The 14,273-nt window shown below is 38.2% G+C and overlaps 1 protein-coding gene across 2 annotated transcripts in view; it reads right to left on the reverse strand.

Annotated features, from left to right (window-relative positions):
• Positions 1–14,273, reverse strand: part of LOC126109570 (cleavage and polyadenylation specificity factor subunit 6-like) — an 84,357-nt gene that overhangs the window by 24,272 nt on the left and 45,812 nt on the right. For both annotated transcript variants that reach the window (XM_049914591.1, XM_049914592.1), the window contains one exon: positions 6,975–7,531. In XM_049914591.1, coding sequence (XP_049770548.1) covers positions 6,975–7,531 — 557 coding nt within the window. The remainder of the gene's footprint in view (positions 1–6,974; positions 7,532–14,273) is intronic.

Here is a 14,273-nt window from a genome sequence, read left to right on the forward strand (position 1 = left end):
TGTATATTAATGACATTGCAGAAAATAGTAATAGTAACCTCAAACATTTGAGGATGATGTGGTTATCTGTACAGGATGATGTGGTTATCTGTACTGAAGTACTGTCTGATAAAAGTTGAACAAATATTCAGTCAGATTGTTATAATAATTCAAAGTGGTGCAAAGACAGGCAACTTCTTTTAAATGTTCAAAACTGTGCACTTCATAAAATGGCTGAGATAGTATCTTATGACAACAGTATCAAAAAGAGACAGTTGGAATCGGTCAACTCTTACAAATACCAGGGTGTAACAATTTATAGGGATATGAAATGGAATTATCACATAAGTTCAGTCAATCATAGGTAACGCAGGTGTCAGACTTCAATGTATTGGTAAAATATTAGGGAAATTCAATCAATCTACAAAGAAGATTCCTTACAAATAAGTGATGTGATACTAGAATAGTGCTCTGGTATGTGAAACTCATACCAAATAGGACTAACACAAGATATTCAATGTCAACAGATAAGAGCAGTACAAATAGTCACAGGTTTGTTTGACCCATGGAGACCGACACAGATGCCAAAGAAATTGAACTGACAGACTTTTCAAGATAGACAGAAAACTATTCCAAGAAAGCCTACTTACAAAGTTTCAAGAATAGGCTTTAAATTTTGACTCTATGAATATCCACAATGAGGCCTCTTTCAAACTATCTCACTCTCTCCGGTGCCGATAATACTGTCGTAAACAAGGAAGTGGCATCTGCCCTTCACGATGATCACTCAACATCTGATGCTGTTCACCTTCTTATATACCCTACCAGGCCAGGTAACACCACCAAACGCAAACTACACTAGTGCACTCTGGTAGCTGCTCTACCTAACACAGATAATTGCAACTCCATTTACATACCCGACAATGGTGCATGCATGTGAGAAGTTACACTGACATCTGATCAAGTCTTCTGGATGCTTCACTTTCTCGGTAAGCAGTGTATATACCAGAGTAGAGCTCAGGAATGCGTGAAGCAAATTTCAGCCGAATGTGGTACATACATGACTCACTATCTTGAAAACATATGTTGGAGAAGACACCTCCAACATCCTGACAATCCAAATGAGGAAGAGAAGGGAGCAACACATAAAGGAGACAAACATTTCATGTTGGATTCAGTGTTTTTGGGATAGTTAGCCTGACTGACGACAACTTTTTTGGAAACAATAGTTCCACTTTTTTACTTTGTTTTTATTTTATTTATATTTCATTTCAGGGTCGCAGCCCCATTCTCTAATGTTCAATTGTTCCAACCTAACAGCTTGGCCATGTACATGAATAAGTACTAGGGAACGGGGCTGTGGCTCTGATACTAGCTGGGTGGGGCAAGCAGAGAGTGGGAGGGATGAGGGGGGGGGGGGTGGAGAGGGGTAGCTGTAGGCTTTATGTTTGCAAACCAAATACTGCATTGGCTACAGCCACATAAATAAAATTCTCCTTAGAAAATAGCCCATGTTTGAAAATATAATTGGATGAATAAAAAAATAACCCCACATGCGGTGGCAAGAAGAAAACACACACTAAAGTTATGAAAATATGCAAGCTTTTGGAGGCCAGTGGCTCCTCCTCTTTCAGAAGTGCTGAAGGGATGAAGGTAAAGGACTGGTAAGGTTTAGAAACTGTTAAAGGAAAGTCGCCCAGAACCATGGGGCAGGGCAGACTTACCAGACGTAATGAGAACGAAAGACACTGTGTCGGGGACTGCAGTTAAAGATAGAAGATAGGGGATTAAGCACAACAGAGATCACTGACAAAACATTGTGGAAGAGCTAATTACAGAAGAAAGTTGAGTGTATTACATGTGGAAGAGAGGTGAGGTGAGGTGCAGGAAAAAATAAATAGAAAACTAAAGGGAGAGAAGAAAAGGTATAATTACTGAAAATAAATTATAAGATTCAAGAAATTAATTTAAATTTAGATCAGGTTGGTGGCAACACACTGCATCAGTTTCCTCTTGTGGAGTTCTGAGAAATTGGTGTTTGAGAAGAAAGGGGATCACGATGGCACATTCAGTGAAAAAGGCACTGAGGTCATGACTGTCATGCTGTAAAGCACGCTCTGCAACATGATGTTGTGTGTTACCAGTATACATCCTCTAACTATGCCCACTCATCTTCCAACAGCTTACCACCAACGTAGCCTATATTTACACTTATTTCTTTAATCTCAGCATTTCATCTCAGTAATTATTCCTTTCATCATACCCTTTCAGTGTTCTATGTCTTATTTTCTAACTTTATCTCCCCCCCCCCCCCCCCCCATTCTTCAATCTATAATACACTTAGCTTTGTCAGTAATCTCTTTCGAACTTATTACCTTATCTTCTACCTGCATGATGCAGTCCTCAGTCAGTCAGTCTTTCCTTCTCATCCCATCTGGTAAGACTCCCCTGGCCTGGGTTTTAGGCAACTTTTCCGTAACTATCACCAATTCCTAAATCTTGCCAGTCCTTTTTCTTCATTCCTCTTCAACCACTCTTCTAGAAGAAGATGCCACTAGCTCCAAAATCTTGCACATATCCATAACTATTTATGCGTTTTCTCCTGCTGCTGCTGCTTGGTGAGTACATTTTTCATCTACCCAATTAGATTACGTCTCTCAAAATAAGACTGTCTTGGTCACAAATTGTTTTACCTGTTTATAGGCAATGATAAGTTTTGCTCTTGTGGGCATTTCAGATTACCCCAGTGGTGTAAAATAACATTACGAGGCATAGGTACATTAAAAATTTGAGGATGGGGGTAGAAAGAGGCAACGTTCCAGATTGTGTAGTTATCTCTACAACTAACTATAACTGTGAACTTATGTAAGAAGTAATTTATAGGACCTGAAATCAGGAATAAAATGCTGAAGTGTAACTAACGATATCTACTGGAAAGAAAAACTATGGAAAACCAAGAAAAATACAGGGTGTACATATAGTCCAGGAACACTTTCAATTATTTATTGCACAAGAACCAAACACTGTACAGATATAATAAATACGTCATTTTGAAGAAAACCCCTGAAAGTATACCGCCACAGCATAGTTTGGTAATTTGCTGATAGCGATAGTTATAAACATGGTGAGTGCAGGTGCCATGCTACAGAAGGGGACAGCTGTCTCATAAAATGGCCTTCCCGATCACCAGATCTCACTCCAAGTGACTCTTTTCTGTGGGGACACATTAAAGATCTGGTGTATGTACCACTATTAAGTGATATTGCAGAGCTCCAGGAGAGGACACGGGAAGCGACTGCCACAGTCGACAATGCCATGCTGGGATGGGTATGGTAAGAATTCGATTACCTTACTGACATCTGCCAGGTCACTCATGGTTTGCACAAACTTTCAGAGTTTCTCTTCAAAATGCAATATGTACGACATCTGTACAATGTTTAGTTCTTGTGCAATAAACAACTGAAAGTGTTCTGCAGACTTTATGTACACCCTGTATTTAAAAGAACTTGTGTAACATGCAGCCAACCACGTTCTGGCATACACTGCATGGAGCTTTGCGTATAGAGGACGAAACGTAAATATAATGTACAAGAAGTCAGGAAAGAACAAGAAAAGAGATATAGAAATGAATAAGGTAGCATCACATTTATGATAAAGAACTGCTAATGGGTTAGTATAGTGAGCATCATAATAAAACTGGTTTCTGCTAACCAACTGATCATTCAATTATGTGCTGGCATTAATGGACAGATGCTGGCTCACCGCAGTACTTCTTAACCAAGTTCACAACCTAGAACTTTGCCTCATACTACTCCCATCCCCAATTTTTAATGTAGCTATGCCTCATAACGTTATTTTACATCTCTAGATTAAACTAAAGGTGCCCCACAAGGGCAAAATGCATCACTACCAAAAACAGATAAAACAATTTGTAACCAAAACTTATTAAAAAAAAAAAAAAAAAATCATATCCAGTTGCTTTACCGAGTGCCCGGTATGGAATCGAAACAATAAAACATCTCCTTTGAAAGTAATAGATAATATTATGGAAAAATGTCCACGTGACCTTCAACCTTATAGGGGTAAAGGCAGCAGAAGGAATGGGAGACATTTAAGTAACCCATTAAGGTGGAGCATTTGGGGTAATTTTAACCAAATTATGTATACATAGGACTTGCCTTCTGGAACAATGCTATGGGCCAATGACATGCCTAGCCCTCCTCGTGTTAGGTTTGGTTAGGGTGGAGTGGGTGTAAGGGCACGAAGGGGTGCCACATAATTATGGTTTTGGAGTGCCTAAAAAATTCTAAAACTTAGTTCACACAAGAATTTCTACCTAAGAAAGTGATACTGTGGGGGCGTAAGTCAACAACCAAACCACAATGTCAATGCTCTATAACTTCAATCAAAGTTTACCTTCTCTGAACTACCCAAGCATTCTGGGGAAATGCAGCAGCAGCAGAAATGCAACTGAGTGCAATAAATAAATAAAATTGAGTCAGATTGGTAACTCTTCCACTGTACTACACGTTTAAAGCCTAGACTCATATGACATTACTGAAAAGTCATTTTCTGTTATTGACTATGACGTAATACGTGGACATGGCATTGTGTCACTAAAAATTTGTACAGGTACTGGATTATGAAACAATGCATCAATTTTTTCAAGTTGGCCTCATCAAAAGTTCTCAGATTCAAACAACAGTTGTGCGATTTTGAATTATGATGGCGTAACTTCACATTACAAAGAAAACCATTCAAAAGATGGATTGAAACACGCTATGCAAATCAAGATTATGAAACCTTTTACTACTAGTATAATTGTGCAATGTTAGGTAATCAGATTTTTGCTACTACAGTTTCACAGTTTTGAGCCTACAACAGGAAGTACTAATGGAAAATACTGCCTACCAATAGGGACTGTAATGTTCCCAGAACACATAAGGAAAATGTACACTGAAAAGCCAAAGAAACTGGTACACCTGCCAAGTATTATGTAGCGCCCCCGCGAGCTCACAGAAGTGAGCAACATGAAGTGTATGGATTCTACTAATGTCTGTAGTGGTGATGGAGGGAAATGAAACTATGAATCCTGCAGGGCTGTTCATAAATCCGTAAGAGTACACGTGGGTGGAGATCTCTCCTGAACAGCATCCCAGATATGCTCAATAATGTTCATGTCTGGGGAATTTGGTGGCCAGCAGAAGTGTTTGAACTCAGAAGTGTGTTCTTGGAGCCACTCTGTAGTAATTCTGGACATGTGGGGTGTTGCATTGTCCTGCTGGAATTACCCATGTCTGTCACAATGCATAATGGACATGAATGGATGCAGGTGATCAGACAGGATGCTTATGCCTGCGAGGCATAAAGCTCCGTGTTGTGCAGTCATCAAGGATACACAAACTAGCCTTCAGCTCGGAAAGCCCATAACGATGATGTTTTGTTGAATGGTTTGCACTCTGACACTTGTTGACGTGCCACCTTTGAACTCTGCAGCAATTTGCCGAAGAGTTGCACTTCTGTCACGTTGAACGATTCCCTTGAGTCATCGTTGGTCCCTATCTTGCAGAATCTTTTTCCAGCTGCAGCGTTGTTGGAGATCTGATGTTTTACCAGACTCCTGATACTCATAATACACTCATGAAATGACTGTACAGGAAAATCCCCACTTCATCGCTACATGGGAGATGCTGTGTCCCATCGCTCATGTGCTGACTATACCACCACATTAAAACTAACTTAAACGTTGATAATCTGCCATTGTAGGTGCAGTAACCTATCTAACTACTGTGCAAGGCACTTGTTGCTTTATATAGGCATTGCCAACCGCAGCGCCTAATTCTCTGTTTACATATCTCTATATTTCAATACATTTGCTTCACCAGTTTCTTTGGCGCTTCAGCATAAATGAATCCAGAAAGAAACATGATAAACATTATAGGATTGCATAATTAATAATAAAAATTTTAAGTGTGGCAATAATTCGTAATCTCAAATGCTTCTAAAAAATTTTAACTGTACATTGAGAACTAGTACTCATTGATTATAACGTCAAAACTAAAATATTTTATGAAGTAATTTCTTTTCATAAATTTTATACTTGAAATATAACATACTGTGTATTAATATATCTAAAAACAAAGATGATGTGACTTACCAAACGAAAGTGCTGGCAGGTCGATAGACACACAAACAAACACAAACATACACACAAAATATGTTTGTGTTTGTTTGTGTGTCTATCGACCTGCCAGCACTTTCGTTTGGCAAGTCACATCATCTTTGTTTTTAGATATATTTTTCCCATGTGGAATGTTTCCCTCTATTATATTCATACTTTGTATTAAATTATACGAAATTTTTCTGAAAAGCAACTGAGATAATATTGACCTGCCCAAAATTAAAAAAATAATACTGATATTGACAACTACAGTTGAGGAAAAGTAATGCTAGAGGAGTACGTCCTGTTACAAGTGTATGTACACATAAGTCTCTTTGCTCTGAAACAGAAAAAGGGAAGGAGTGGCTTACATATGTCAAAGTATACAGACCATTTGAGTACCTGAAATATCTACCTGCCAAGAGACAATAATAAAGTACAAGAAGTACAGAGACAGTTGAGTGATGCAACACTGAAAATAAAAAGGGCACATCAGGCTTTGTACATTAATTAAAGAAAACAATTGTTATCTATAACAATTATGTCTTATTACACATAATTTATTTGGAAAGTTATAAAAGCCTGGACAGATGGACCACCACTCAGGAAAGCAAGAATGACGAAGAGTAAATGGGATAGGGGTAGAGCAAAAAAAATGGCAGCAGCTACAGAAGACAGCAACACAAGTGGGTGAAATACAGCTTTAGAACAAAAGGTAATAGTCACTACATGACAAAATCAGTTCTAAATGCAGACCAAAAATTGTAACATACTGTTCAAAATATTTGGTTAGTAAAATATTGGTGTAACTAAGTAATGAAGGCAATTCACTTACTCGGCGGAAGTATTGGCTTCTCCAGCAGGGGCAGTGGACCAGTGTTGGCCATCTGGGAACTCAGGAGAGGCTGTACACCCAGTCCCCCGAATGCCAGCCCACGCATCATCAGCTCCTCTCGCTTGATCTCTTCAATAGCGGACACCACCGCTTTAGCCCTGTCCTCCCGTGTCGACACCTTCTTTTTCCCTCTCTTCTCTCTGCGCTCCACAGGTGGCCCATCCGCAGCAGACATGTGGCCGCTCCTGCCGCCACCAGTAGACGCTCCACCAGCATCTACTCCCTCCTCGCCGCCAGGACCGAATGCCTTCGCAGGTGCCGAGGAGGAGACCCGCGTTGCAGCTTTGCGCGCGAACCCAAATGACAGGCCCGCTCCGCCGCCCTGCTTTGTCATTGAGAATGCCAGGAGGCGCTTCTTCGCCTGAGCTTTGCCGAGTACGGTGGCACGCGACGTGGTCTTCCCACCTCCCGGTGCCAGCAATGGAGGGGGCGGATCCTTTGGCAGTGGGGGAAGGATCGGAAAGTCGTCATCCGTCGTGGCACGACTTGGAGAATACCTGTGGAAGCCATACGAATGCTGATTGCACTTCTACAATAAGCTATCTGCAGAACTACTTCACCCAAACTAAAGCTCTGCTTCAATAGTTTTCTAAACTAAAGCTCTGCTTCAGTAGTTTTCTAAACTAAAGCTCTGCTTCAGTAGTTTTCTAAACTAAAGCTCTGCTTCAGTAGTTTTCTAAACTAAAGCTCTGCTTCAGTAGTTTTCTAAACTAAAGCTCTGCTTCAGTAGTTTTCTGCAGCAGAAAATAACACAAGAACAAACACACACGTGGAAAAAATTTTCCACTGGTAAGAGTTTTCGACGACGAAGACATAATGATGAGGGCACTATTACTGCCACAATATCGGCAGTGTGCATTTTGAAATTAATCTGAATATGCAGAACAAGACACCTTTTCTTCATTGAATGTTTTTTGTTCCACAGCTTGTACACATTAGTTATAGGACATTTCTTTAAAGATCATGAGCTGCATTCAAATTATTTCCTAGCAAAACTGCTATTTGGGCAAAGAACCCATTATCAGTGGCATCCGATACAGTGCCAAAGAAACAACTGCATGCATACTGATATTCAGAATGTAACAATAGCAAAAATACGGGTAGATAATAAGTAAGTAAACGTATATTTCTATCTCTCTGTCACTGACGTGTGTTAACTATAAATACTCTGTTGTGTGTAAGTCAATGTTCATCTAGAAAGCGTATAAGCATGTGTATATTTTTGCACTCTAGTTCAAGAAGGGATTTCTTACAAATGCTAGCAAATTTTCTTTCTTTTTTGTGAATATGTTAATATGATGATATACGAAATTTGTCTTACCACAGCACACAGGTTGTTGTATACGTTACTGCTCTCAGAACTTAAATGGTGACATTTCTTGCTCAGATTGGAAACAACTATCATAATGGAAACTTAACTCATAGATAGGTCAAAGAGAGATGTAATATAGACTTTCTGGCCTATCAGTAGCATTTTTACATTATATGACAGTTGTGTCTAATATGACCAAGAAATGTAACCATTTAAGATCCGACAGCAGCAACATACAGGACGATCTGTGTACTGTGAGGAAGGGCAAATTTCACACTTGATCAAATTAACATAGACATAGTTATAATTAGATTTCAAATATCTACACAGTTATATGTTTTCTAGATGAGCAAGAATGTGAGCATTACGAAGAATTTATAATTAATACACCATCAATATACAGATACATAATGAGTTAACTTACACTCCTACTCTTATGTATACAATTGTTACATTACAAATATGATATGCATACAACTGTTTGTTGTCCTTCGTGTAAGATGCCAATGATGGGTTCTACACTCATATACCAATTTGCCTATTAAACATTTCAAATGCAGCTCAGATTGTTTCAAGATGTCCTTAAATAGATGTTTTCTCCCCATTTACATTTCCAAACAGTATCATCTCTCTCTCTCTCTCTCTCTCTCTCTCTCTCTCTCTCTCTCTCTCTCTCTCTCTCTCTCTCTCTCACACACACACACACACACACACACACACACACACACACACACACGCACACACACAAAATTAATAATAATAAAGAAGAGAACTTTGCTTAGTTTCAATAACATTCCACTGATATCTTAACATTTACCAATGGGGAAAATACTGTGAATTTACGATTAAATTACACTGTGCTGAAAAAAAAGGTTCCTGTTACGGAATAATCTCAACTTAGTACACAATATGCCAATAATATGCCATTTCTTACAGAATTATTCATTACATGATTTATTTACGCTCATTTTCCTCCCTGACTATTTGATACAGCGTATTTGGAAGTTTGCTCTTTTAAGTTACTCCACTTATAGCTGCACTAGGAGTAAACAGTACAGCATAATCGCCAAAATGAAGGAGCTTCAGATATGTTCCATTAACACTGATTGCTTTCGTTTTCCCAATTTAAGGACCCAAAAACTCCTTATAGAACTACTGAAAATTCGGTTCGGCACTATACTGATGAAGTGTAACAGTAGCTGTACCACTGGCATGTGTGTTTTTCCATATACTAATATATTGTGTATCAATACCACACTTCTGTAGTGTTATCAGTATAAACTTTGTCTGAATCACAGTCAAAAGGTTTCTCAAAACTATGAATTCTCGACAGTACTATTTCATACTAATTACCTCACTTTCTACATTTGTTCACAACTGAAAAATGGCCTGTTGTCTTTTACACAGTTCTTGTTCCTTTGCTTGATAAAGATCCACAGTTATTCTATGAAATTTAATATCTTTTACATTTAAACTGCCTCTTTCCTTGTGAAATATAAAAGCAGCAGCATTCTTACAGATGTGTGACAGTATTTTCTTCCGTCAACATTCTGCAAATAATTTTACAACTACTGTTTGTACTGCTTTTCCTCCAGCTTTAACCATTTCTACTGAATCTTCACCACCACCACCACCACCACCACCACCACCACCACCACCACCACCACCACCACGGTGTGTTTCCTGTATTCAAACCTTGGATGGCTTCAGACACATCATTTTGTATTACTTCTGGAATGTCATTAATTTCATTGTTAATTACATAAGTTGTTGATTAATCTTTCAACTATACAAACATTTAAGGAGATCTTTGAATGCTCATACAATTTTCTTTCTATCAGTTACTGTCTCAACTGCCACAGAATCTAATAAAATGTGGTGTCTACCCAATGCATGTGTTCTATATTATCTGTTCTTACACTGCTTGCAATTTTCTTCAATCAAATTTTCATTGTATTTTCTGTCATCCTCCTCAAAATGTTTGCGACTGGTTTTAATTCAGCAGATTTTATCACGTTCTATCACTTGCTTAAAAGTCTGATATTCTCTTTAATAACTGTCTTGTTCGATTTCGGATTTCTTTTCTTCTGTATTACTTGTACTTTCAACATATGTTGCTAACACCCCCTTTCATCTATATCAGTGTTATGTGAACTTTCTAAGATACTTAATTTGATCTGGTATGCCTTCTCATTACTAAAACTCTTGTGGTCAACATTTCTGTTTTACTGCCTGGTTACTTTCTTTCTACTTCTGTCTCCATTGAGTCTTCAACTAGTCACTAACCAGCTGAAATTGTAAAGCAGTTTATGATTATCGTATCCAATATCTTTATTATTCTGTAAAACTTATTTCCAATTGCAGGTCTTGGCAAGCCCACACAAACTGTTTTCTTCTCGGACAATGTAGTAAGGGAAAACATGTTTTTCTTCTTGGCAAACTCTAATTTTTGTTGTCACTTACAATGTTCATAAATTTAGACAACATAGTCTATAGAGAACAGGGACCTGATGCTATATTTTAGCTAGAATGAACAGTCAAGATTGCAATAATATTTATTTATTTACGAGTTTCGGCTTATGTAAAAGCCACCTTCAGAATTTTTGGTCCTCTATGGCTGGTGCTGGTGGCTCCTCGGTTATCCCGTAATACTGTGATTGTACACCACTATTATGGTATCATCAGACAACTGAGAGCCCCCAGCACCAGCCATAGGGGGCCTAAAATTCTGAAGATTGCTATTACACAAGCAGAAATTTGTAAATAAATAAATACCATTGCGATCTTGACTGTTCATTCTGATTTACATAGAGAGTTTCCCACTAAAGAATTAGTCATCTATTGTCCTTAAAAAATCATTTGTTTTCCTCCCATAGTCGAATTTGTGGACATTTACTTTTTCTGTGACTCTTAAGAGGTCTCTTACCTCGTCATCTAAATGTGAGGATGGTTGGTAGATTTTGCTAGTTTTTAAAACAAACCCCACTACTTTGACAGATTTCCATTTCATGTTATGTAACTCTTCTTCCACCACAACTGTCTTAGAACTTTATTCCATCGGGTGATCATGAACTCTCACTCAGAATGTGTCCAGGTAAGCAAACCTTTTATTTGACAAAATTATGAATCACCACACTATGTTATATCTCTATATAGCTGTGTTTAATGATGGAAGAATATCATCCCTGAATGAATATTTTACACACACACACACACACACACACACACACACACACACACACACACACACACACACACACACACAACTACCTCCTCTCCCCTTTCCCCCAACCACCCCAAAGCAGAATGTGTGTTTTGAAACTTCCACCAATTAAAATTGTGTGCACCCAAGTACTTGAACCTTTAGCACACTATGCTCTACCGCCTGAACTGCCAGGTATACTTTGTCTCCTGCCCTCACAGCTTCATTTCTGCCCATGAAAAGAAACATTCAGGGTTGAAGTCCTCATCCAGTACACTGTTTTAATCTGACAGGAACTGACTCCACTTCTATATAATAATTGAATGCAGCATGTGCCCTACCCTAAATGCTTCAAGAACTTTATAAAGTGTTACTCCCCAAAGGCCCCCTTTTAATCTTTCTGAAATAAAGGGGGAGAAACAACAGAGCTATGCTAGTGTGGGGTCCAGTTGCACTAAGACTACTCACTTATCTTGAAACATGTCAAACAAAACAAATGAAAGCTTTCCAAAAATGTGCAGCCCATGTGTAATCTTTGCACCATTTTAAAATCTGATCAAGATCTGACTGAGTATGTATGCAGCTTCTTTCAGACAGTACTTCATTACAGGTAACCGTATCATGGGCAAAAAGTTGAGGTTAGTATTAATATTGTCTGCAAGGTGAGCAATATACAGCATGAACAGCAAGAGTCCCAACACAGTTCCCTGGGTACACCTGAAGTTACTTCTACATCTGACGATAACTCTCCATTCTAAATAACATGCTGTGTCCTCCCTACTAAGAAGTCCTCAATCCAGTTACAATTTTCACTTGATACCCCATATGTACATACTTATGACAATAAGCATAGGTGCAGTACTGAGTCAAATGTTTTTCAGAAATCAGGATATACTGCACCTACCTGACTGCCTTGATTCACAGCTTTCAGAATGTCGTGACAAAAGTGCAAGTTGGGTTTCACACGATCAACATTATTGACTCAGTATGTTTGAGCTCAAAATATGTTCGAAGATTCTACAACAAATCTGTGTCAAGGATACTGGGTGGTAGTATTGTGGATCATTTCTTCTACCATTCTTGTGGACGGGTGTGACATGCACTTTTTTTTTTGTGCAAGAACAGTTTTTCGTTCACGGCATCTATGATAAATTATAGCTAGAACAGGGGCTAACTTAGCCACAAATTCAGTATAGAATCAAGTGATTCCAATGGGCCCTGGAGCTTTGTTCAGTTTTAACAATTTCAGCTGTTTCTAAACACCACTGACACTAATAGTGAATCTGACTGTTTTCTAGATACTTTTTAAATGATTAATCACGTCATTTTATGCCCGTAATGCTTCTCTCTCTCTCTCTCTTGAATTTCAGCATTCTTTTATAAACACAGGAATTGAATTAAAATAATTTGAATTCCTGCTAATATTCTCATTTAAGTCATGTGATGCCCGTGATGTCACCCGTTAGCTTGCAGCTCCTACTGTAAGAAAGCTCATTAACAGTGAGTCTTGCTTTGGAATGTACATTTCGGAAAATGGTTACAAATGGTCTGTAGTTGCACACTGTACAAATACACCCATAAAAACTCCTGGAAAACGGTTTATGGGTGTTCCAAAGAATGAGAAGATGCGTAAAATGTGGTTGCACTATAGAGACCACCATGTTGATGCACAAGTTCCCTAATTTGATTAAAAATGTCTTGCACTTTGAAGTTAAAATTAATTTACCTATGATATATGCTTTTCCACTGTTACAAGGAAAGACAGCGTCATTCAATGAAATTACTCTTAGTGAAAATTGTCGTTTTATGTAGATTATTTGTATCTCGGTTGTTAGAATGGTAGACTGTTGAATTATGTAACATGATATCCAGGGACTGCTGGTTCGAATCCTGCCTGAACGAATATTTTAACCTACTGGTAAAAACAACTCAATAGTTCCCTAATATGAAGACCAAATCACGTTTTCCTTGATGTTTACATGCACTTACAAAACTGTTCACACACATCACGTTCAAAAAGATGTTTTCTAGTTAATGTGACCAAACACTTATTACTTTATTAGAAACAATGTTTACCTTCATACTGGCCTGTTCGTATCATTATTGTTTGAACTTCTCAAGTTTCATTTTCTTACCTACAGATGAAGTAAATCTGCTTCAGACGCAAACATTAGTTTTCACTCACAAACATTACAGCCCTTATGTTTATTACACTTGCATGTTGTACATGCTTTCTCTCTCTCTCTGTATACAAAACCTCATCATCGTACATCTCATTGCACTGTGTGTGTATGGTGATATCTTCAAAACTTCCAATGCTTCTGAAAAAGTGAACTGTCTGTACACAAAGTAAATGCATTAACCTCAGTTGTCCATTGCTCAGACTAGATTCATCTGAAGCTATATATAATACATTCCATCACATTTCGAAAGGTTCCATTCTCTTATTGTCTGAACTGTTTATTGTCCACGTTTCACTTTCATATAAGGCTACACTTTATAAAAATACCTTCAAAAATTACAGTCCAACATTTAGACATATTCACTGTTAAGAAATTTTTCTGTTTTGGAAACACTTTTCTTGGTATTGTCAAAATACATTTTATAGCTAAGTGACAGTCAAACAATTCCAAGGGTAAATTGTGTGGCTACACCGACAATGTGGACAAAGTTTAAGACAACACACACAAAAGAGACGGCATGTCACCCCCTCCCCCAAATCATT

Source organism: Schistocerca cancellata, chromosome 12 (genome assembly GCF_023864275.1).
Source record: "Schistocerca cancellata isolate TAMUIC-IGC-003103 chromosome 12, iqSchCanc2.1, whole genome shotgun sequence".
NCBI lineage: Eukaryota > Metazoa > Arthropoda > Insecta > Orthoptera > Acrididae > Schistocerca > Schistocerca cancellata.